The 24,164-nt window shown below is 42.4% G+C and overlaps 1 protein-coding gene across 3 annotated transcripts in view; it reads left to right on the forward strand.

Annotated features, from left to right (window-relative positions):
• Positions 1–24,164, forward strand: part of LOC102908834 (mas-related G-protein coupled receptor member A) — a 45,137-nt gene that overhangs the window by 15,247 nt on the left and 5,726 nt on the right. For 2 of the 3 annotated variants that reach the window (XM_015986934.3, XM_042269865.2), the window contains exon 2: positions 10,101–10,204. The exons of the other annotated variant lie outside the window; for it this stretch is intronic. In XM_015986934.3, coding sequence (XP_015842420.2) covers positions 10,194–10,204 — 11 coding nt within the window. In that variant the 5' untranslated portion in view covers positions 10,101–10,193. The remainder of the gene's footprint in view (positions 1–10,100; positions 10,205–24,164) is intronic. 3 annotated transcript variants of the gene reach the window in all.

Consider the following 24,164-nt stretch of genomic DNA (forward strand, 5'->3'; position numbering starts at 1 on the left):
AAAGAGGAAAAAAAAGTTCTTTTTCCATCATTCACACAAAACACCACTCTCACCTAAAAGAAACAAGAGAGAGTTTATTCTGAGCCAACTATGAGGGTCATGGCCCAGGAACAAAGGTTAAAATCTCCTCAAACACCATGTTCCAATTTAGAAACAGCTTAATGAGATGTCTATAGCAACATAACAAAAAAAAGTCACAAAAATTTTAAACACACTGATGGAAACATCAAGTAGACAGGTTGTAGCCAAGCAGGGAAATCTCTGCTATAGGCCTCAGAAGTTCTCTCATAGCATTCTTAGCCTTTAGGTTAATGAGAACTAACGGCCTATTAAGCTCTAGGGTTACATATGTTAAGTACAGAGATGGGCAATGAATGGCTAATAAGAAAGATAAATGTAACTCAACATAATTTGGCTCCAGACCTGCAACATTTCTACTCTCCACAATCACTGACCGGTTCTAACCAGTCAATCAACCTAATGGAATCTAACACAGCCACAGCTTTTTCCTGGTAACTTCAGTTCATACAGCCAGAGGAGACCCAGAAGAAATCTGAATATTGCTGCTTCAAGGTTAAGGGGTCAGTGGGCCTTGCTGATGTAGACTCAGAGTCGTGTGTAAGTCCTCCCTCAGTGCTACATGACACGCTATGGCTCTGGCTGGAAGGAAACAGGAGTAACCCCAAACCTTTCTCCTTTGCCCACTTTTACAAGTGTGGAAAATGATGCCCAGAAAAGAACTGAATTACTTGCCCAAGGCCAAGTGACTTCATAGCTTCAGAGCCACCTTGTATTTCAGAAGTCATTTCATTGATTATTTAACTGTTGACTGGTTAGAAGTGCTCTTTCTTTTAAAAGGGGTGGTGGTGGTGCACCCCTCTAATCCCAGCACTCAGGAAGCAAAGGCAGGTGGAGCTCTGTGAGTTCAAGGCTAGCCTGGTTACAGAGCAAGTGCCAGGACACCCAGGACTACAGAGAAATCAAAAAAACAAAAAATAAATAAATAACCTAAACTCTATTGGGACTAAAACTGGTCTTTGTGGAAAGAATTGTTGATTATAATATCTTTGCCCAAACTAGGGAAAGAGAAAAATGAAGGAAAGAGAAGAGAACAAAAGGAAAAATAAATGCATATTGTTCTCACCTGGTACACAAGCAAACTGTCTGTCTCCCTCTAGCAGCTGGAGCTGCTACATTGTTTGAAACTGCTAGTTTTGTTAAAAATCAAAGATGAAGGATGAACCTACCAAAGACACTTTGCTTCCAAGGAACAGACTAAATCAAGAGTCGTGAACAGAGGGGCTCAGGTGAGCAAGCCCTCAAGACTCCTCTGCGGAACAATTACACATTGTCAACAGCACAACTCTTCCTTTTCTGAAGCACGGACCTGGAGAGCACTGGAAGCCCGAACTAGGCAGGCCCTCCTCCAGAAAGCTTGCTTTGCAAATGCAAATATAGAGTAGTACGGAAAAGCAGCGGTGGACCACGCCCATATGCTCACAAAGGCCACAGAAATGAAGCAAGCTGGATCAAATGAGAGGGGGTTCAGATGCCGGCTTCCAGAACTAGAGTTTCCCCTTTGAAAACAACAGCAGTGAAAAACACACAGATAACTGACAAGTGACCATGGCGCTTAGTAAGGAAGATAACAGGCAGGACCATGGTGAACTGTAAGTACCCTGCCCTGAGCGCCAGTGCTGCTCAGCTCCATTTGATCAGTTGTATGGGATATGAACTCAGCATTGCCAGATTTTTCTCTTTGTTCTTACAATACAGAGTTGGGGTTGAAATGGCCCAGTGTTTTAAGGATAGCAAGTAATTTAAATTGATGGTAGTCCAAATAGAACAGCTCTGAGGGCTGGGCATGGTAGTGCACACCTTAAATCCCAGCACTTGGAAAACAGGGGCAGGCAGATCTCTGTGAGATGGAGGCCAGCCTCATGTACAAAGAAAGTTTCAGACAAGTCAGGGCTACACAGAGTGACCTGTCTGAAATAGAACAAGCCTGGGGTCCCTTAGCCTAGGGAACAATGGAATAAGAGAATGAGAGCTCTGAGCAGTGCTAGGCTTCATCTTAAACTCAGCTGTCACTTGCCTTGTGATCATCTAGAAACTTTGTTATATAATATAAAAATACATACACTTTGTGTGTGTGTGTATGTGTGTGTGTGTGTGTGTGTGTGTGTGTGTGCCAGACAATGGTAGCACACACCTTTAATCCCAGCAATTTGGAGGCAGAAGCAGGTGGATCTCTGAGTTCAAGGCCAAACTGGTCTACAAAGCTAGTTCCAGGACAGCCAAGACTACACAAAGAAACCCTATTTCAAAAATAAAAATAAAAATTGAACATATCCCTCCATACCCCATCTGTTGTATGGAGGGATATGCTCAAATTTATAAGAAACTATCCTTAGGAAAGCCAGTACTATGTACAGTAAATACACACATCAGCACCATGAACAAGCTGCAGCCTATGTTCAGTGCTGCGATGGTTAATCTTTACTACCAATCTGACTGACTCTCCTATGGCATGTCTTTGAGGGCATTTCCAGAAAGGTCTAATGGAGGAGGGGAAATCTACCGTGAATGTGGATGGTATCATCCCATAAGTTGGAGTCCTGGACTAAATGAAAGGGGAAATGTGATAAAGTCAGCTGAATGCTAGCACTTCCCTCTTCCTGCTTCCTGATCCCCTAAGGTGTGAGGGATCCCTGAGAAGATGTAAGGCTTCCCAATCACATGCTCTATGCCATGGTGGATCGTACTCTCTCAAACTGCGAGCCAAAAGAAAAAAATCCTTCCACCTGCAAGTTACTTTTTGTCAGGAATATGGTCATAGTAACAAGAAAAGTTTCTAATAAAAATACCTCAAAGGAAAAAAAGTGTTCCCTGTGGGACAATAACAGAAGTGGTTTTTCCTCCACATCCTCCTCAAGCTAACCAGGGTTGCAAAAACTAGGAGAGCACATGATGCATGCATGCTTTCAGTCTTGATACATAGAGGTTCCCGTCACCTCTCACTCAGATCCTCCTGTCCTGTTGAGATCTGGGCAGTCTGAACTGACTAGAGCCTTTTCAGAGGCAGGAAGGCATCCTGGGTTCTGGAGTTTGCCTCTGTTTCCCTGCGCCCAACCACTTTGTTCCTATTTCCTGCATTAATCTTCCTGATGGGTTCCAAATTGACCTGCTCTCTTTTAATACAACTGAACTGCAATTTCTAAATCACTGAGTGTAAAGATCTCCTCATCTACCTCTGCTGTGCTCAATACAGTGGACACCACCCTGGCAGTGTAGCTACTGTAATGATGAAGGATAAGGAACCTGATGCAGACTCACAGGTTGAATTCAGACTCTGTCACTTTTAAGGTGAGGCCAGGAACAACTTCTGAACTGTCTTGCCTCTCCACTTTCCTATAGGTAAGATGGGAACAACAATAATAGCACATGACTAATTAAAATGAAAAGGGATACCTACTAGTCACTGAATCAGCAGAAATGGAGACGCCGATCTGGGCTTGCTGGGCATCACTGCCTGGAGTGGGCTAGCAAGAACTGCAGTTGCGCTCTGGCTGTGGGGCTTCTGAATACTCAGCAATGCTTTCTCCGTATGCACTCTAGCCTTGGCCAGGGCTGACTTCCTAACCTTGTGATTTCAAAGCATAAACTTCCCGGAGAAATTTTTCAACTTTTTCTGTCCCATCTCCATTTTCACATCCATCCTCAGTACCATTTCAGTTCTCTCTCCATCCATGGTACTAGACACACATCAACTGGTGTGACCTGCTCTGACTCACATCCCTATTGCTGAACATCTTGTAAGGGAACTATTATGGCTTCCTATTTGAGTATTGTAATTTTGTTTGGTATTTGGTACTTCATTTCTTTGCAGGGGCAAGGGTGAGAATTTCATGTATGAGTACACTGTATTTTCATTATTAAACACCTCCCTCCCCTACTGTATCCCCCCACACACACACACACATTCCCCCTCATTAATTCATGCCATCTTTTTTATGTGATGGTTTAAATAAGAATGATCACCATAGATTCATATATTTTAATGCTTAGTCAACAGGGAGTGAAACTATTTGAGAAGAATTAGGAGTTGTGGCCTTTCGGGAGGAAGTGTGTTACTTGGGTAAGATTTTGATGTTTCAAAAGCCCTCACCAGGTTCTCTCTCCCTCTCCCTCTCCCTCTCCCTCTCTCCCTCTCCCTCTCTCCCTCTCTCTCTCCGTGTCTCTCTCTCTCCGTCTCTCTCTCTCCCTCTCTCTCTCTCCCCCCATCTGTCTTTGTCTCTGCCTCTGTCTGTCTGTTTTTGTTTCTGTCTCTGTCTCTCTATGTCTGTGTGTGTGTGTGTGTCTGTGTGTCTGTCTGTCTCTCTTCTCTCCCCATCTGTCTTTGTCTCTGCCTCTGTCTGTCTGTTTTTGTTTCTGTCTCTATCTCTCTCTCTCTCTCTCTCTCTCTCTCTCTCTCTCTCTCTCTCTCTCTCTCTCTCTCTCTCTCTCTTTCTCCCCATCTGTCTTTGTCTCTGCCTCTGTCTGTCTGTTTTTGTTTCTGTCTCTGTCTCTCTGTGTCTGTGTGTGTGTGTGTGTGTGTGTCTGTCTCTCTCTCTCTCTCTGTCTCTCTCCCCCCATCTGTCTTTGTCTCTGCCTCTGTCTGTCTGTTTTTGTTTCTGTCTCTGTCTCTCTGTGTCTCTGTGTGTGTGTCTGTGTGTCTGTGTATCTGTCTGTCTGTCTCTCTCTCTCTCTCCACCCTTCCCTCCCTCCCTCTGCTGCCTACAGATCAGGAGTGTAAAGCTCCCAGCTACTGTTCCAGCACAATGCCTATCTGCTTCCCATATGATAATCATGGACAAACCCCCTAATTAAATATTTTTGTAAGACTTGCCTTTGTGCCTGCTGCCAAGGAAACTCCCAGGAATCCACAAGGTTGACCCCAGCTAAGACTCCTAGCAACAGTGGAGAGGGTGCCTGAGCTGGCCTTCTCCTATAATAAGATTGGTGACTACCCTAATTGTCAATAGAGAGCCTTCATCCAGTAACTGATGGAGGCAGATGAAGAGATCCACAGCCAAGCACTGGGCCAAGCTCTGGGAGTCCAGTTGATGAGAGGGAGGAGGAATTGTATGAGCAAGATGAGTCAAGGTCTCTGATGGGGAAACCCACAGAGATAGCTGACCTGAGATTGTGGGAGCTCACAGACTCTGGACGGACAGCTAGGGAGCCTGCATGGGACCAACCTAGGCCCCGTGTGGATGACAGTTGTGTAGCTTGGTCTGTTTGTGAGACCCCTAGCAGTGAGATCCGGACCTGTCCCTGGCATGAGCTGTATTTTTTTAAACTGTTCCCCATGCCTGGATGCCTTGCCCAGCCTTGATGCAGGGGGAGGAGCTTGGTCCTGCCTCAAGGTGATACAACATGCTTTGTTGACTCCCATGAGAGGCCTTGCCCTTTCTGAATGGTGAAGGAGTGGAGTTGGGGAGATAGATTCAAGGTAGGGGAGGAAACAGGAAGAGAGGAGGGAGGGAAGACTGTGGTTGGTATATAAAATAAATTAAAAAGTTTAATTTAAAAAAATTGCCTAGCCGGGCGGTGGTGGCACACACCTTTAATCCCAGCACTCAGGAGACAGAGCCAGGCGGATCTTTGTGAGTTTGAGGCCAGTCTGGTCTACAAAGTGAGTTCCAGGAAAGGCAAAAAGCTACACAGAGAAACCCTGTCTTGAAAAAAAAAAATGCCTTTGTCTTGGTATATCTTCTAGCAATAGAACAGAACAGAAACTACACACTTTGGTTGTGTTTTCATACATATATAGTCTACTGAGTCCATTAAGTGTTGCTCTTATGTATTTATGCTGACCACTTGGACATGGGCAACATGTCAGGGGTCTTGTCTCTGTGGAAACCCTACCCCCATGACTCAGCAGCATTGACTTTCTATCGTTCTCCAGCTAGGGGTGGGTGTATCTTCCCTCATTCCTGCTGGAGTATTGACTGATGCAGTCTTCTGCAGGTCTTGAAGCACTTTATTTCGGTATCAGCCCATTGCTAACATTCTTACTTGAGGTTTTTTGTAGCTACAATTCCAACTGTATATCACAGAGTATGCAACTGGCCAGGATCCATGTGACTATCCTGTCTCTGGTCCTCATATTCCTGTCTTGCAGCTCACAAAGTGGCATCCAGGGTTCTTTAGATTATAGGTTCAAACTTCTTATAGATCATTCCTCTGTAAGGTCATTGCATTGTGTGTCCTGCCCTGATGAACACTGCTCAGACATCATAACTTATTTTACTGGAACTTGAAGCAGAAGCTGAGTCAACAGACCCTCAGGCCATTCCCCAAAAGGCTCTGCAGGGCATTCCTGGGGGTGATGAATGTGGAGGAAGCCTTCCTCAGAGAATTTTGGAGATGCCAGGCTGCAGAGTGAAGCAGTGATGAGGAGCCTTACAGCCTAGCTTTGAAGTGAGCACTGCCCTGGCACACTTGACAGCTTTCTGATCTTCTCTCTGCCTCATGTACATAAAATGCCTTGGGGTTCCCCAACATGGATTTACTTTATTCTGGCTTCTCATGATTTTCTTTGAGACAGCATTAGTCTGAAAATAGAATGCTTGGGTTCCCCTATACAAATAAAGGAAGAATCTTAGTTGTGCTTTCTAAATCATTTCTTATTGAGCACTTTTTACTTTCACCACAATGGAAATTCCCTTACCAAACCCCAAAAGTTCTATTTGTAGTTGTTGTGTACATGACAGTTAGAAACTACAATCCCTTATTTTTTCTCTCAGACTCTGTTCTCTGACTGGGTGTTGCTGCAGGTGGGTGGCTTGGTTCTGAGTGAATGAGTTCCAGAGTCTCATTTTATCATCAAGTCTTCAGAATACAGTGTGTTAAGGATGGCCTCACTGCCTGCAGTATGAATACCCAAGAAGCTGGCATAAGCCCTGTAGAGACTGTTCCTGTACCCTTGAAAATTGGTATTTATTTAGTTTTCACCCAGAATAATGTGAATTCTAGAAATATTTAAGGCCAATCTCAATTTAACATTCTAATCTCAGTGTTTATTTCAAAATAAAACATATCCTAGAAACCATTTATTAACAGTTTACAAGTTTATTACGTGGTTGGAAACCATGGATATTTCAAGACTTTATATCAATTGTTCTATGACTTTTGCTCAGTCTGAATGGTCAGTCTTCTTGGGGAATGATTTTAGAGCAATCAATCCTCCCATAGTTGTGTCAATTATACAGGTAAAAATTAGTTCAAAGAGTTTAGGACTATTTGATACTAGTGGTAAATCATCCCACAAAGAACCCATGCATACTGAAGGGACCACTGTGAAACGCTAAAACAATGCAGAATCTCTGTAGCCAGGAGTCTACTTATTAACAACTAGACTGTGAATATTCAGAACACAATTTTTTAATAGCTATGAGGATCTGGAAAAACAGTTCTGTAATTAAGAATGCTTGGTGCCCATCCAAAGAATTTAGTTCCCAGCCCCCCCATCAGGCAACTCACAGCTGCCTATATCTCTGGCTTCTGGGGACCCAGTGCCATGTTCTGGCCTCCATAGGTACCTGCACACATGTGCATGTACACAGACACAAAGCACACACATACACATAAGTAAAAATAAAGTCTTTTAAAAATAGCTATAAAATTATACCATCTAGTTTTCAAATTTCCCAACCAAATATACTGATGGTTTTTTTTTAATTGGTATATGTTCATTAGACATAGTAATGGGTATCATAAAGATATTTTCATATAAAAAAATCATATAGCCTATATATTCACCACACACACACACACACACACACACACACACACACACACACACACACACACCTCTGCCCTTCCCATACTTGATGGCTCTTTTTAAATTTAATTTTATTCTATGTGTATTTGTGTGAGGGTGTCAGATCCCCAGAAACTGGAGTTACAGACAGTTGTGAGCTGCCATGTGGATGCTGAGAATTGAACCCAAGTCTCCTGGAAGAGCAGCCAGTGCTTTTAACTGCTGAACCATCTCTCCACCACCACCCCCCACTTGATGGCTCTTATAACATGGTTCAATGCTGCAAATTCAGGTTCCTTGACTCTAGATTCAAAGCTCTCCTTAGTCCAGGACTCTGCTGATTCCAAACACTATATGTTTCTGTCCTAGTTTTCTTTGCTGCTATGATAAAACACTGACCAACACAAACTTGGGGAGGCAGAGGTTTATTTGGCTTACAGGTTACAGTTCATCACAGGGGAAGCCAAGGCAGGAACCTGGTGTCAGGACCTGAAGCGAAGACCATGAGGAACATTACTTACTGGCTTGTTCTCCCTAGGTTGCTCAGCTTGTTCACCTGCCCAGACACTACCCACTTCAGACAAGGCCCTCACACGTTATCACCATTTCTCAAGAAAACTTCCCATTATTCATTAAGAAAATTCCCCATAGACATGTCCACAGGACATTCTGATAAAGGCCAATTCTCAGTTGATATTCCCTCTTCCCAAATATGTCTAGGTTTTGTGTGTCAAGTTGACAAAAACTAGCCAGCATGTGTCTAAATGCTATAGAAGACACCTTTAGAACACCCACCAGCTATTAGGAAATCCTATAGTGCTGTAAGTCCAGGCCCAGGCAAGGTGTCATGGTGTGATGTCATTGGCTCAGATGATTTCGAAAGGTGATGTACAGTTGGGCCACTAGTTAGACACGTAGTCGTTTTTTAAAGGAAATCTGTAGAAAATAATAAAAGTATTACATTCTTAATATCACTAGTGGGTGTGTGTTTACTATATTATTTTATGACCTGTCTGGTTTACAGACTTTTTGAGCACCAGCCCTGTCCCCACTTACAGTAACTACCATATCCATCTAGATAGTCAGTCCTAACTTCTCTATATTCAAACTTTCTTTAACCTTGTCATTCACTCCATACAACCACCAGCTCTGTATCTTGTCATCTTCTACATCAATAGGACTACCAGAGTCCTCATTACCACAGCATCTGCCTGCCTCCTCCGATAAGCTGTTTTCCCTAGAGCCTCGGCTCCCATGGCCTTCCCACATGAAATCCAGTCTCTTGCCAACATAGCACACTGACCATCACATCCACGTTTGCTAACTCAGATCCCACAATGTGTTGTTATAATCACAACTTTGCACACATTCTTGGTGCCCTTGTTCCATTCACTGCTACTTACTAACCAGACACAGACTACCTGTTTAAATCTCTCACTCCTGGCTGGGGATGAGGATGTGTCTCAGCATGTAAAGCACTTCTCTAGCATGCACAAATCCCTGGTTTGGTCCCCAGTACCATATACAGTTAGTTATGGTGGAACATGCCTATAATCCTCCTATTAAAAGAAAAAGACAAGAAAATCAGAAGTTCAAGGTCATTCTCAGGTGTATAGCAAGTTCAAGGCTATCTTGGAATACATGAGATCACGTCTCAAATAAATAAATAAATGATCTCTTAGTCACTCCTCAATGTGTCTAGTATGTGTAACAACATCTTTACATCTCATGAAGGGAGTTGGATTATATAATCATTAACAGAGACAAATTCTAAAAAATAAAAATGAATGTTTGCTAATCAAAACTATAATCTCAACTAATAAAATATTTAGGAATAAACACTTTAACAAGCAATTGCTTCCAAAGAACAATGTTTTATAACACATTCACCTTTTGTTTGATACACTTCTGTGCTATTTGCAAGAAGCTGGAAATGTGCTGACATCACTGCTTTAACAGAGAAAAGAAGAAGCCAGGGTATGGGGAGTGCAGTGTAACTAGAGAGACTTTGCTCCATCCTTACTGAGCGCTCGCCAGCACAGCTCACCTTGCTTGGCATTATCATCTTGGTGGCAGGAAACTCCACCTGCCAAAACAACAACCACAGAAAGGAGGACACAGAGGGGTTGGGATGAGTACAAGTTGAGAGATAAAACCATAGCAAAACCAGAGATTGAGAAATGTCTCAGGAGGAACATGATGTAACAGACCCTACGTTCCCATTTGTCAAAAGGACTCTGAGCAGGAAACCACAGGGCTGTCTGGTGTATTGATAAACTTTACTTCCTTCCAGCTTTTAAATGCACTTCTCCAGAGCAGAGAAGTGTCCTTTGGTGACTGTATCTTCCCTTCTACACAAGCCTGCTTGCCACATCCAGCAAGAAGAATGGGGGAAAGGTAAGATTCTATCTACAACTTATCTCCAAATCTATTGCTATATCTTCTCTGTGTATATATCCATATAACTCCATACTGGGGCTGAATATTCAAGTAGTCATGAGGACCACAGCAGGAAAAGATGAGAAACATACAACTCCCTTTTGGTGAGTTTGGTGCTGGCAGGCTGGACAGTGAGGGGTTAGAAGCTGCTAATTGATATTCATTAGACTCCATCCTGATCTCCTGGCCACTAAAGCTTTTGCTGCTAACCTGCCCCACAGATTAGCTCAAATCACAGAACCTTGTAACCAGAGAGCACACTCAGTGTGCCACCAGCCCTGAGGCAACTTTAGTGCACATCCTCTTGCGCAGCCTAGTTGCAGATGTCAGCCAGTGGTCTTGCCAAACAGCAAAGCCCAGTCAACTGCCCCACCCAAATTCAGAGCAAAGGGCCTTGCCCAGCTATCTAGAGAAACTGAAAGCATGTTCCGACTGCTCAGGGCCAGCAGCAGCTGTCCATTCAGCATCACAGATTAGACACTTGGGGGTGCCAAAGAACACCATGAAGAGTGAAAAAGAAATGATTGTCTCCACAAGTGCTCAAAATCAGAGAGAAAAAAAGAAATTGTGAGCCTTCTGAAAGACACTAACAAAGCTACAACAGCAGATATTAAACAAGGACAGAAATGACAGAAAACCCAGACCAGCCCATCCTCTTTAAAACTGTCAATGAAGTTCAAGGATATGAGGATAAGAAATTAATTAAGGTATGGGAGCAACATGGTAGCTTGCTCTAGGGATTCCCCATGTCTTGTTAGGGTGGCTATTGCTATGATGAAACACCATGACCAAAAGCAACTTGGGTAGGAAAGGGTTTATTACACTCACAGTTCCATAGAACAGTTCAGTATCAAAAACAGTAAGGGCAGGAACTCAGGTAGGGCAGGAACTCAAGCAGAGCAGGAACCTGGAGATAGAACTTGATGCAGATGTCCTGGAGGAGTGCTGCTTATTGGCTTGCTTCCCATGGTTTGCTCAGCCTGCTTTTTTATAGAACCCGGGACCACCAGGCCAGGGATGGCACCACTAAATTAGGTTGGGTCCTCCAACATCAATCATTAATTAAGAAAATGCCCTACAACTGGATCTTATAGAGGCATTTTTTGAGGTTCCTTCCTTTCAGATAACTCTAGATTGTGTCAAGTTGACATAAAATTGCCATCACACCCTGTTTCTGCCCCCTAAGTGCTTGGATTACAGGTAGCTACCACACCTACCCAAGTTTGAAGCAGATTCTGGAGATCTGAACTCCAATCGTCATGTTTGCATGACAAAGGCATTGTGCACTGAACCATTTTCCCAGCCTCCACCACACATTGTGAGACAGTGTCTCCCGATGAATATGGAACTCACAGATTGGCCAAACTGTCTCACAAGCAAGCTCACGGGGATTCTCTGTCTTCACCTCCAAGATTGGAGATTATAGGCACTCACAACCACGCATGGCTTTTTACAATGGTGCTGGAGATTTGCACCCAAGCACTTGACCCACTGAACCATATCCCCAGCCCTGATCTTTTTTCTCTATAGCTGAATAAAACTATCGTGTGTGTGTGTGTGTGTGTGTGTGTGTGTGTGTGTGTGTGTGTACACGTGTGTATGGGGGTTATGTTTTCTTTGCCCAGCCATCATTTTATGTACATGTAAATTAGTTCCATAACTTGACTATTGTGAATAAGACCATGATAAACACAGATATATAATTATCTCTACTATGCACTGACTGATTTCTTGAGCTATATGCCCAAAAGCAGCCTACATGGAACCTAAGGCAGTTTTAGCTCTGGTGTTTGAATGATATCTATACTGATTTCCTTTCTGGCTGCAATAACTTATATTCCCTCCAGTAGTCAAGGGATCCCATCTCACCATGTCCTCACCAGCATCCATTACTGTTTACTGCTTTAGCGGTGTTTATCGTCTGGGATGATCATTTGAACTGATTTTGTATAGCATGAAAGATTGGCATTGTTTCTGCCATCTACCTGTGGATTTCTTGTTTTAACAGCATCATTCCTGCAGGGGCTTTCTTAGCTTTGTTGAGGATCAGATGGAGGCAGCTTCGGGTTCACATTCAGGTCCTCTATTCTACTACACTGGCCTCCATTATCTCTTCTTGTTTTAATATCATTCCCCCATGGGCTCTCTTAGCTTTGTCGAAGATCAAATGGAGGCAGCTGGGGGTTCACATCTGGGTCCTCTGTTCTATTGCACTAGCCTCCATTATCTCTTCTTGTGCCAGTATCACTCTTTTTTACTGTGCAGATCAGTGTTATCATTTGAAATCAGAAGTTGTGATGCTTCTAGCACTGTTCTTGCTCAGTGTTTCTGTCATCGTTTGTGGTCTTCTGTGCTTCTGTGTGAATCTTGGGGTCTTTCTATTTGTATGAGAATGTAATTGGAATTTTATGGGGACTCCACTGAATCCACAGATTACTTTGAGTGACATAGCCATTTTCCTTTTTTAAACTTCCTTTTTTTCTTTTTTGTGTCTTTCACATCATGCATCTCCATCCCATTCATTTCCCCATCCCTTCATATCTGCTCTCTGCCCTTCCAGCCTCCCCCCAAAATAAAATAAAATTTAAGAGAAAAAAAACAAAGAAAAATCAGTCTTGTCAATGGAAGCTGTAGTGTGATGCAGCAAACCCCTTTATCCATTTATCCATATCTTTACTTGCAAGTGATCATTGTAAAGAGTGATTGACTGATTCGAGGCCTCTGGTTTCTGCTACACAATTGATGCCGAGCCCTCACTGAACTTCCTCTTGGATATCCTGTTGTTGCCCTGTGTCATGGAGGTCCTGCAGCTTTGGATCTGCAGAACCAGTCTCTTCACGTGCTCCAGCAGATCACAGATGGGGCGGATGTTGGGGTGAACCAACACATAATCCTGGTTCTGGGCCTGGCTAGTTGCAGAGTTGGTCAGCCCACCAACTCTCCTTTGTCCTCACCACCAGGATGAGCTCTCCTGCATTGGCCTGGCTAGTTCACCCCTTGAGGTGATAAGCAAGGGGCGGGGCCAGTTCTCCTGCTTTCATGTCCTCAGGTTCTCCCACACCTACACCTTCAGGGCCAGCTCTACTGTGTTGCCCAGTTGCCCAGGCATGGGGGTAGGGGCCACGCTCCTGAGTGCTGCCGCTGATGGGGCAGGAACAGCTCTCCCACCTTTATGGTCTCAGGGCCGACTCTCTCACCTGCCTCAGGCATTGATTGGGGTGCAGATCTTTCCCCAACTCATGCTGCCACATGACAGATGAATAATGGGGAGAGCTCTCCAATGTTCACAGCTTCAGGGCTGGCTCACCCACACCTCCACCAACAGGATTGGTTCTATTGTGCTGCCCAGGAAAGGTGCAGGGTTTGGACATAGCCATTTTCACACTATTAGTATGGACAAAAAAAAGATCTGAGTCTTTCCAAATCTTTTTTTTTTTTTTTTGCAGGGGGAGCTTTTGGGGGGTACTTGATTTTCAAACTAGGCTGGCCTTGAACTCACAGAGATCACCTGCCTCTGCTTCCCAAGTTCTGGGATTAAAGGCATGCATTACCACACCTGACTTTCGTCTTTCCAAATTTTTAACTGTCTTCTTTAACTTTTTTCTTCTGATCCTTACTATTTTCACTGTTCCAAGAATTTCTTAGGTCATTGTCTTAGTTAAGGTTTCTATTGCTGTGAAGAGACACCATGACCACAGCAACTCTTATAAATAAAACATTTAATTGGGGCTGGCTTACAGTTTCAGAGGTTCAGCCCATTATCGTCATGGTGGAGAGCATGGTAGTGCACAGGCAGAAAAATGCTGGAGAAGGAGCTGAGACTTCTACATCTTGATCTGCAGGTAGCAGGAAAAGCATTGTGTGCCACTGAGCCTGAGCTAAAGCATCTGAGACCTCAAAGCCCACCCCCACAGTGACACACTTCCTTCAACAAGGCCACACCCACTCCAACAAAGTCACTCCTCACAATAGTCTTATTCCCTATGGGCCAATCATTCAAACACATGAGTCTATGGGGGATTTCCTATTCAAACCACCATCATTAACTGTTTTCATTCCCCTGATTTCTTCTTCAGTATGTTTCTTATTACATATTAAAAAAACTACTACATTATTAATATTGAATTTGTGCTTTAGTGAGTCATATTTACCTGGAAATGTATCAGTTTCTTATAGATTTTCCATTTGTTAGATAATAGCATTTCTTGTATTCTGTTGGTTATGCTTGCCTCTGTAGTTTCTGTTTGCTTACTCAGGTTTTTCTTTCCTGAATTCTCTCAGTTTGTGTTCTCTTTATTGCCTCTATTTCAATTTTCAAGTCTTGAACTGCTTCCTTCACCTGTTTGATACACCCTAGTAATCCTCTGTCATAACGCCCCATTTTTAATCTCTAATTTTGTTTGGACCTTCCCTCTGTCACGGTGGCTTAGTTTGGCTGGTGGTTTATTAACACTGTTTTGCTTTTCAGAGAACCAGTTGTTTTAGTGTGGTTCAGTGTATTGTTCCTTTAGTGCCCTGATTTTTATTGCTTCTGTCTCCCAACTGGGGTTTGTCATGCTCTTGGTTTTCTACGACTTTGGAGGCCCATCATTAAGTAGTTTTGGTTTGCTCTGATTTTGGAACAAAAGCACTCATAGCTATAAACTACCACTTGGCACTGCTTTCATGGTCTATGAAACTTATGTAAGTTCTGTTCTGATTTTCACAGGATTCTAGGATTTTTTTTTTCAAAACAGAAAGTTTTGTCATTTTTTTCCAAGTATTTTTATATTTGAGATTATAATTTAATTACATATCTCCTTTCCTTTCCCTCTCTCCAAACACTCTCATATATCCCTCCCCACTCTGCTCTTTTTTCACTAATTGTCATTTCATGCATATAAGTATATATATATATATATATATATATATATATATATATATATATACATTTTCCTAAATATAACCTGTTCCATCCATATAATGTTACTTGTGTATATGTTTTCAGGGCTGACCATTTGGTACTTTTTTTATTTCCTCTCTGCTTTCTTCATCCAAGAAAAGTTTCTACCTCCATTTTTGTAAGTTTTCATAGTTTCTTTGCTATTGATTTCTTGGTTTATTCTACTATGATCTTGTAAGAGAAAAGAAATTCTTTCATTGATTTCTATTTGCAAAGAATTGGGTTACTTAGTTTTTTTATTTTTTTGAGAATTGAATACTTGAGTGCTGTATTTACATCATTCCTATCTCTTCTTCTCCTCACTCCAACTCCTCTGTGTCCTTACTCCCATGTGGTCCTCCCTCTAAAATCCATAATCTCTTCTTTAATTATTATTGTCACACAGATATATACACATACACACTGAAATGTATGTATGTATGTATGTATGTATGTATGTGTCTTAGTTAGGGTTTCTATTGCTGTGGAGAGACACCATGACCATGATAACTCTTATAAAGGAAAACATTGAATTGAGATAGCAGCTTATAGTCCAGAGATTCAGTCCATTGTTATCATGGCAGGGAGCATGGCAGTGTGCAGGCAGACATGGTGCTGGCTACATCCTGATCAGAAGGTAACAGGAAGTGGACTGTGACACCGGGTAGAATCGTGAGTGTATATGAGACCTCAAAGCCTGCCTCCACAGTGACACACTTTCTCCAACAAGACCACACCTATTCCACAAGACCACACTTCCTAAAAGTGCCACTCCCTTTAGGGGCCATTTTCTTTCAAACCATACAACCTGCATACACACATATACACACACACACACACACACACACACACACACACACACACACACACCATACTAAGATCACTTTAGTGTTGCTTTTATGGATATGTGTTTAGGGCAAATGACTTGGGATTGGATAATTGATCTTATCCCTAAAGAAAATTGATTCTCTCCTCTCTTAAGAGTCATTGATTGTCTATAGCTCTTCATCTAGGCTTGGATCTTGTGAGATTTCTCCCATCCACATTGGCATGTCAACTGATGCTGTCATTACACAGGTTTTGCTTAAGCAACCATATTGTTGAGATTTTGTGTGTCACCTAAAATGTGATCTCTCTTAGAGAAAGTCCCATTGTCTGTTGAGAAGAAAGTGTATTCCACAGCTATTGTATGGAATATTCTCTAGATGTAAATCTTTTTGATCTATGGTCTAGTTTAGGTCTAAAGTATATTTGTTAATACTTTGTCCGGATAATGTATCTATGGGTGAGAGTAGGGTGTTGATGTCAGCCACTATTTTTGTTCTGAACCTATCTGTCATTTTATGTCATTATTTGCTTTGCAAATTGTATGTGACAACATTTAGTGCATATATATTTTTTTCAATCCTTAAATCCTCTTTTTTCAGTTTTTATTAATATATGTTAACTATATATAATGTGCTTTATTATGCCATTTTTGACATATATAATATGTTACATCATATTCACCTCCCTTACATTCTCTCATCCCCCAACTCCTGCTGATCCTCTTCCTCTACCCAGCTAGTCTCTTTTCAATCCTGTGTCTTCCTTATGGATCATTCCCTTTACTAACATGTGATGAAAGTCTTCATCTCTCCTGACTCATTTTGACTTATGCCTCTTCTGTTGGAAATGGGTACAGCTGCTCCTGCCTCCTCTCCTCCACTTGCTTGGCACTTTGTCTTCATCCTCTAACACTGTATGCTTTTGCCATTGAGGGATGTTTTTGGTAGTCAACAAGCTATCTTGTTTTTAACCCAATCAGCCATTCTGCATCTTTCAAAGGAAGAGTTAAGACTGTTTACAGTACTGGGTTATTATTGAAGGGTATTTTCTGAAACCTGTAAATTGGTTGGCACTATTTTATTGGTTGGTTTGAATACTTGATTCTTTCTCTTGTTCATCTTTCAAGCTTTCTGGTTTACTGACCTTAACATGTTACTCTTTCTAGCTTCCAACTAACTGTTAATCTCTTCCTCTTGTGAAATTCCTTCCTTCATAGGCTCTGGTGTTTGTACCCATCTTTCTTCCTTGTATGTGTAGGATCTCTTTAGAGTTTGTGGTGCTCACTTAGTGGCCATGAATTTCTTAGTTGTACTTGTCTCTGGGGGTATTTACCTCTCTGTCACTTTTTAAATAATAGTATTGTCACAGATAGAAATCTTTGTTGACATAAGAGACATCCAGCACCCTCCTGCATTTCTTCTCATCAAGTGATGGCTGCAGGGCCACGTGTTTCTGCACTTTAGAATTCCAGGTGTAATTTTGATGAGTTTTGCTTTGTAGGTAGGTTGAGCTCTTGGATTCTTGGGTTTGGTCTCTTAATTATGGCCCAGAGTTCTTGAGAGTTGTAGTCATATCCGTTTGTCTTTCCTTTATTGCTTCATGAATGTAATGTGCCTTTGACCTTGTCTTAAGTTCCTGATTTTCTTCTACTTGGTGTAACCTGCTAGTCATCCTTTCCACTGGGTTTTTATTTAACTTACTGAGTTTTTTCAATTTCAACATTTTGTTTGGGTTTGGATTTGATTTTTTGTTTTTCTCAATTTTTTGGAATCTCAATTTTCTTGCTGAGTTTCTCATCCCTGTTTCTGATTTTCTCATCAAGTGTTGTTGTTGTTGTTGTTGTTGTTGTTGTTGTTGTTGTTGTCATTGGTTTGGTTTGGTTTGATTAAGACAGGGTCTTACTGTGTGGCTGTGGCTGGCCTAGAACTTGCTTTATAGACCAGGTTGGTCGTGAACTCACAGAGTTCCACCTGCCTCTCCTTCCTGAGACTAAAAGTGGATGTTACCACACCCAGCCTCACGTGTTGTTGTTTGTTTTTTTACTCTCTTGCTTTTTTGGCTCTTTGGGGGCCTGCCACTCAGCTCCCAAATAAATCATACATGGAGGCTTATTCTTAATTACAAACACCTGGCCTTCTCTTGACTTGTTTCTTGCCAGTTTTCCTTAACTTTAAAGTAGCCCTATCTATCTTTTGCCTCTAGGCTTTTCCCATTCTCTTACTCTTACTCTGTGGCTTGCTGTGTAGCTGGATGACTGGCCCCTGGAGTCCCCTCCTTCTCTGGCTACTTCCTTCTTTTTTCCTCACAGTTATCTCTTTTTATTTATTCTATTTCTGCCTGACAACCCTGCCTATCCTTTCTCCTGCCTTGCTATTGGCCATTCAGTTCTTTATTAGACCATCGGGTGTTTTAGACAGGCACAGTAACACAGCTCACAGAGTTAAACAAATGCAACATAAACAAAAGTAACACACCTTATAATAATATTCTACTACACTCATGTAGGTTTCAACTGACACCCTCACTTCATTTATCAGTTTGTTCAAATATGCCTTGAGGTTGTTGGTCATTTTTAACAGTAGACTTTTGAATTATTTATCCAACATTCCAAGAATTTTGACATGTTTATACTCAGTTATAGAGGACTTCTGAGTTCTTTAATATATCACACACACTGCCTTACTTTCCATATCCCTTGCATTTGTACCCTGAATTTGTGCTCCACAATATAGACTCTAGTTGCCCTATATGTTTGCCTTTATTACTTCTTCAGCAGTTAATACGTCTCACCCAAGTAGATCCAGGTCCATGATTATAACCAACTTCCTAGACCCATGCTGCTTCTCAGACTGGACATTCACATCCATTGGTGGGGGGTTAGGTACATATGGGGTCTTGCTATATAAAAACTGTGTGATGTTTTCTCCTAAACCAAAATGTTTGTCTTTGCAACCTCTCTTACAATTTTACCCTCTTCTTGGCAATAGTGAGCAAACTAGGAAGTGCTTTGGCCCCTTCCTCCAGGAGATGCGTCCAGGGTACAAACACAGCCTTACACCTTATTAGTTCAGAGACGCAGCTTGTGAGCTCTTCTCCTTTCATTGCAGCCCACTCCGGTCCCACTTCCTTCCTCCTTTGTTTATCATCCTGTGTTAGGGTTGACTGTTTCTTCTATAAGTCTCAAGTTCGGTATTTCCAGGCGTCTCTTTGTCTTGGTCCACTCTTGAGTGTTGTCCTTCCTGCCTCTCCATACAACCCACTTCTCCCTGCAGCCATGCAGGCAGGTGTGAGCATCTCTGACTCACCATCTCCCCGATCTGTCCTCATTCTGGAACACCTATTCACTCAGCCCAGCACCTTCACGAGAGCTGAAAAACTAGGCAAGAGACGAGGGTGCCTAGTTTTAGTATATGTTTTAAGACACCTTATAGAAGCAGAAAGAGAAAAAGTTGCCTGCATCACTTCTCCCCAAAGTCCACATACAGCAAAGCAGAGAAAGATGCCTGCCACTTCAAGAAAGGAAAGTGGATTGAGTCCATTTAAATTCTTGTACCAGGTGTTTCATTATGATACCTAGTGCCAGTCAGAACCCTGTCACTCCCTCCCCTAAGCAAATACCCAAGAACTGAACCTCTATAACTCACCAGCCCAGGGCTAGTGTCTGTCTCCACCACCTCTATACAACTTTAGACACCACATCATGAAAGAAGACTCCACCTGCTGGGAGGTGGGGCAGGGAAGTGAACATGACTTTGCCTTACAGTTCTTGTGAGTTCCAAGGATCATAATACTAGATTCACTACAATGAGATCCAACACTATGCAGAGCTAAAATGCCTCAACCACTGGCCAGCATTTTCATAATGATTCTCTATCCCAGCCCTCTCATGCCACAGATACCTGTCCCCTAAGAGAACCAACTTGGGTTTCACCTGCATTATCATCATCCTTAGTCTGGAATTTGGTGGACCCCTGAGATAGGGCAGGTTCCTTCATCCGTTAGACTCGGGTGTAACTGACTTCAATATATGCCAACCATCCATCTCCCAACCTCAGACAACACACCACTGACTAAAATTCCAGCCACTGGAGATAAGACAAAGCAGAATCCTCAGAGTGTTGCCTTGGAATTCAGTGTGAGCCAGAAAACCTGGTGGGGACCAGAGCCATACAGAGCTCTGTTCCCAGGAGAGTGACCATCACAGAGCCTCTGGACCTATCCACATGCCAGTTGGGAAGAAGAGTGGCCCCAGTTGGTTGAGTCCGATGCTGGCCTGCATCACCTGTATCTGAGTATGCTCTCTTTAACCATGAACTTACCACAGCAAAAGGAAGCCTGCGACAGAAAGATCGTGTTCCTCGCAAGTGCTACATTGGTCTCTGTGGGCTTAGAGATCTCAGTATTTCCCACCACAAAGCCCACTATACCCTCCGCCCAACCCCCCCTCCCCCACCGGCAGTACAAAATAGGGGGCGATTGACTGAGGAAAGAAAAATGAAATAGACATCCAACCATTGCGTGAGAGCTAGTTACTCTGTGAGGACACCCAGAGCTAGAACGAAGGACATAGTGCCTGAGCACATGTTGGTGATAAGGTGCCTGTGTCTGACACAGAACCAACCTGAGACTTCGGTAAACAAATTTCCCCTTTTAGGCGTTCCTCCAATTCCCAACCTGTGTATTTAATACAAACGGGCTTGGAACGCCCTCTAGTGGTGAAACAGTGACGACACCCCCCTACAGCTAAATCACTGCAAACCTCAAGTTTGGGAGCTCAGAGTAAATGAGCAAGTTGCTTAGAATCTCTAGGTGCACAAGATCAGATTATGAACGCTAAATCTACACACCATTCCTTGACTATGCGGATGGTGTGCTTTGCCAACAGGCTGAAGGTTTCAAGGAGGCCTAAGTGTGGTATGTGTATTAAGCATCCGCAAACCTCAGCTTCAGTCCTCAGCACCAAAAAACAAGAGATCATGACCTTCCCTAATGAGCAAAATAAAGGAAGAGAGGTTCTGGGAAGATTGTTCAGATGGTAATGTGCTTTCTAAATAAGCATGAGGCCCCGAATTCAAACTCCCAGCATCGCCCATAAAAGCCAGGTGTGGCACATACCGGTAATGCTAGCACCAAGAAAGCAGAACAGGGGAGTCCTTGGGGATTGTTGGCCAATTAGTGAGCTCTAGGCTCAGTGAGATAGCATGTCTTAAAAACTTGATTGGGAAAACAGACATCAATCTCTACCCCGCCCCTATGCACTCACATGCACACACACACACACACACACACACACACACACACACACACACAACTGCACTCACATTGCCACACATACACACAAAAACCCAAGTACAGTCATCCAAGCAGATGCAGGAATGACCACTTCTTAAAATTCATTCTTTTCAAAATACCAAAAACATGAAACTCTGAACAGATCAGTACAAAAGAAGTGTGTCTCAACATAATAAATACCGTACACAATAAGCCCCAGCTAATGATATAGGAAAAGTTGGAAACCTTCTCTTTAAGATCCCATACAAAATTTTAAAAAGTCACGAATGCTCACTTTCACCATTTACTTCAACATAGTACTGAAAGTCCTTGCTGGTGAATTTGGACAAGATAAAAGATTTTTTAAAAAATACTAATTAGAAAGGAGAAAGCCAAATCCTGACTTTTGCAGGTGACAAGGTCTTATATCCACAGCTCTAACAAATCCAAGAGTCATTAGAACTAATAAACGAACTCAGCAAAGTATAAAATCCAAACATAAATCAGTGAATCAGTAGTATTGCTGCATGCTGTGCTTTGTAGAAAAGACAAGACCAGTCCTCTGCTATATCCATCAAAAATGCCTAGGAACATATTCAATGAAATGAAAGGTCTTTAAAATGGAAGACTTGAGTAAGTAAATTGGAAGGGACATTTAAAAACTAGAAAGGCAGTCTGGATTAGAAAAACTAGTATTGTTTAAATGTCCATGCTAGGGATTGGATGCAGCTCAGTGTTAGGGCATGTACAAAATATTCCTACTGCTCAAAAACTGTCTGAAAATTCAGTGTAATCTTTACTAGGGTGTAGGGAATTGTTGTGAATTATCATCAAGATACCTACTGAATGCAGGAGGTATGGCACAGGAAGGTGGCTCTGCTGTTAAGAGTGCACACTGTTCTTGCAGAGGACCCAGATTCAGTTTCTAGCATCCAAGTCAGGAAGCTAAAAAATGACTATAACTCCAGGGCCAGGTGATCCAACACCATCACTTGACCTCAGTAAGCAACTGTACCCATGTGCACATACCCCACAGAGACACATAACATACACAGAATTAAAAATAAACATAAATTGTTAAAAGAAAGAAGACCAAGTGTAGTGACACATAATATAATCACAATATGAGAGACTGAGACAGAAAGATTATGAGGTCAAGGCCAACCTGGGCTACAATGAGTTGGCCTCAAAAAAAAAAAGCTAGAAAGCATATTTACAGAAATTATTGGTAAAACCTCCCCTGGTCAAGTGAAATAGGACATAGCAATGTACAAAAAGTCAGAGGTCTCCAGTGAATTTCAATACCAAGAGTGGGTTACCAATGCATGCCCATCAACAATCAAAGAAAAATTCAGGGAGCACCAGGATTTTTTTTAACATATTACAAATGAAGAAATCCCAATAAAACCATCTGTGGACTTCTTGGCAGAAACCCTACAGACCAGAACACAGAATAAAATATTTAAATTACTGTAGTTAAAAAAATAACTGCAGAGTAAGAATACCATACCAACCATATCTGTCACCCATAAGTGATGTAGAAATATAAAACTTTCCTGGATAAACAAGACACAGTTCATAACCTCTTGACTGACTTCACAGAAAATGTGAAAGGGAAGTTCTTTAAACTGGAAAAAAAAAATGGGCCGTTATTGATAACACAAGACTCATAAAAGGACAGACTACAAAGCCCAATTATTCAAATAACACAGGCTGTCACAGTGCGTTGCTCTTCATTGGCAACTTAACTGGATTTACAGAAGCCTAGGAGATGCATCTCTGGGCGTGTCTGTGAGGACATTTCCAGAGCAGTTTAATTAAGGAGGGGAGATGTGGCCTGAATGTGCTGACATCACCCGATGGTTTGAATGAGATCTGAGACCGAACAAAAAGGAAAGAATAAAGCATTCATCTTTCTTTGCTTCCTGATTAAGACGCCTATGACAAGCCGCCTCGTGGTCCCGTCAGTACACCTTCCCTGCCACGATGTGTCATCTCAAATGATGAACCCAAACAAACCCTTCCTTTTTCAAACTGCTTTGTCAAGTGCTCTTATCACAGCAGAGATGAAAGGAGCCGGCATACAAATCAACACTGAAAATTCCCTGGAACTAAAATTTTGTGGTAAATGACGGTAAGCCCAACACAAAAGTGAGAAGACAAAACCATTAATGATGACTCCCTGTGTTACTTTTCCCTGCTATGGCGAGTCCCTGACATAATGTAAGTGGAAGATTTATCTGTGCCGCTTCATGATTTCAGAGGGCTCCGTCCCTGGTTACTTGGCCTTGTGTTTCTGGGCCCACTATGAGCAGAACCAACACCGTGGTGGTGGAAGTTCATGGCAGAGGAGATTCAAACTTTGGTGTGTGGAAAGCAAAAAGGGGGACATAGAGAGGATGCCAGAGAAAGCTGTGACCCCAAGGAACACACTGCCACTGACCTATTTTATCCAACTAGGCCCCACCTCCCAGCAACACAATCTTCATAGTGAGTCCATCAGTGGTTGAATATATTTATTGCATCAGTTCTCATGAGCTGATCTCTGGAGGTGACCTCACACACATATTGAGAGATATGCTTCATGAGGTTCCCAGGTGTTTTTTAACCTAATCGTGTTTACAGCCAAGGTTAACTATGACAACGGCCACCCCTTCCAAATCTGACACCCAAAAACACCACCTTAAACTTCAATATTCCACCTCTGGGCCTCAAAAGACTTGTGTATCTCTCATCACAAAAAATATTCCCAGTCCTCCACCCAGTCCAACTGCAAAAGTCCCAAAGCCTTAGCAGTTCCAACATTATAAATTCAGTCTCCTCTGAGACTCAAGACAAACTTTAAGCTATGAACACCTATGAAAATATGAAAAGTATGTGAGAGTAAGAGAGCTGGTC

Source organism: Peromyscus maniculatus, chromosome 1 (genome assembly GCF_049852395.1).
Source record: "Peromyscus maniculatus bairdii isolate BWxNUB_F1_BW_parent chromosome 1, HU_Pman_BW_mat_3.1, whole genome shotgun sequence".
Lineage (NCBI taxonomy): Eukaryota > Metazoa > Chordata > Mammalia > Rodentia > Cricetidae > Peromyscus > Peromyscus maniculatus.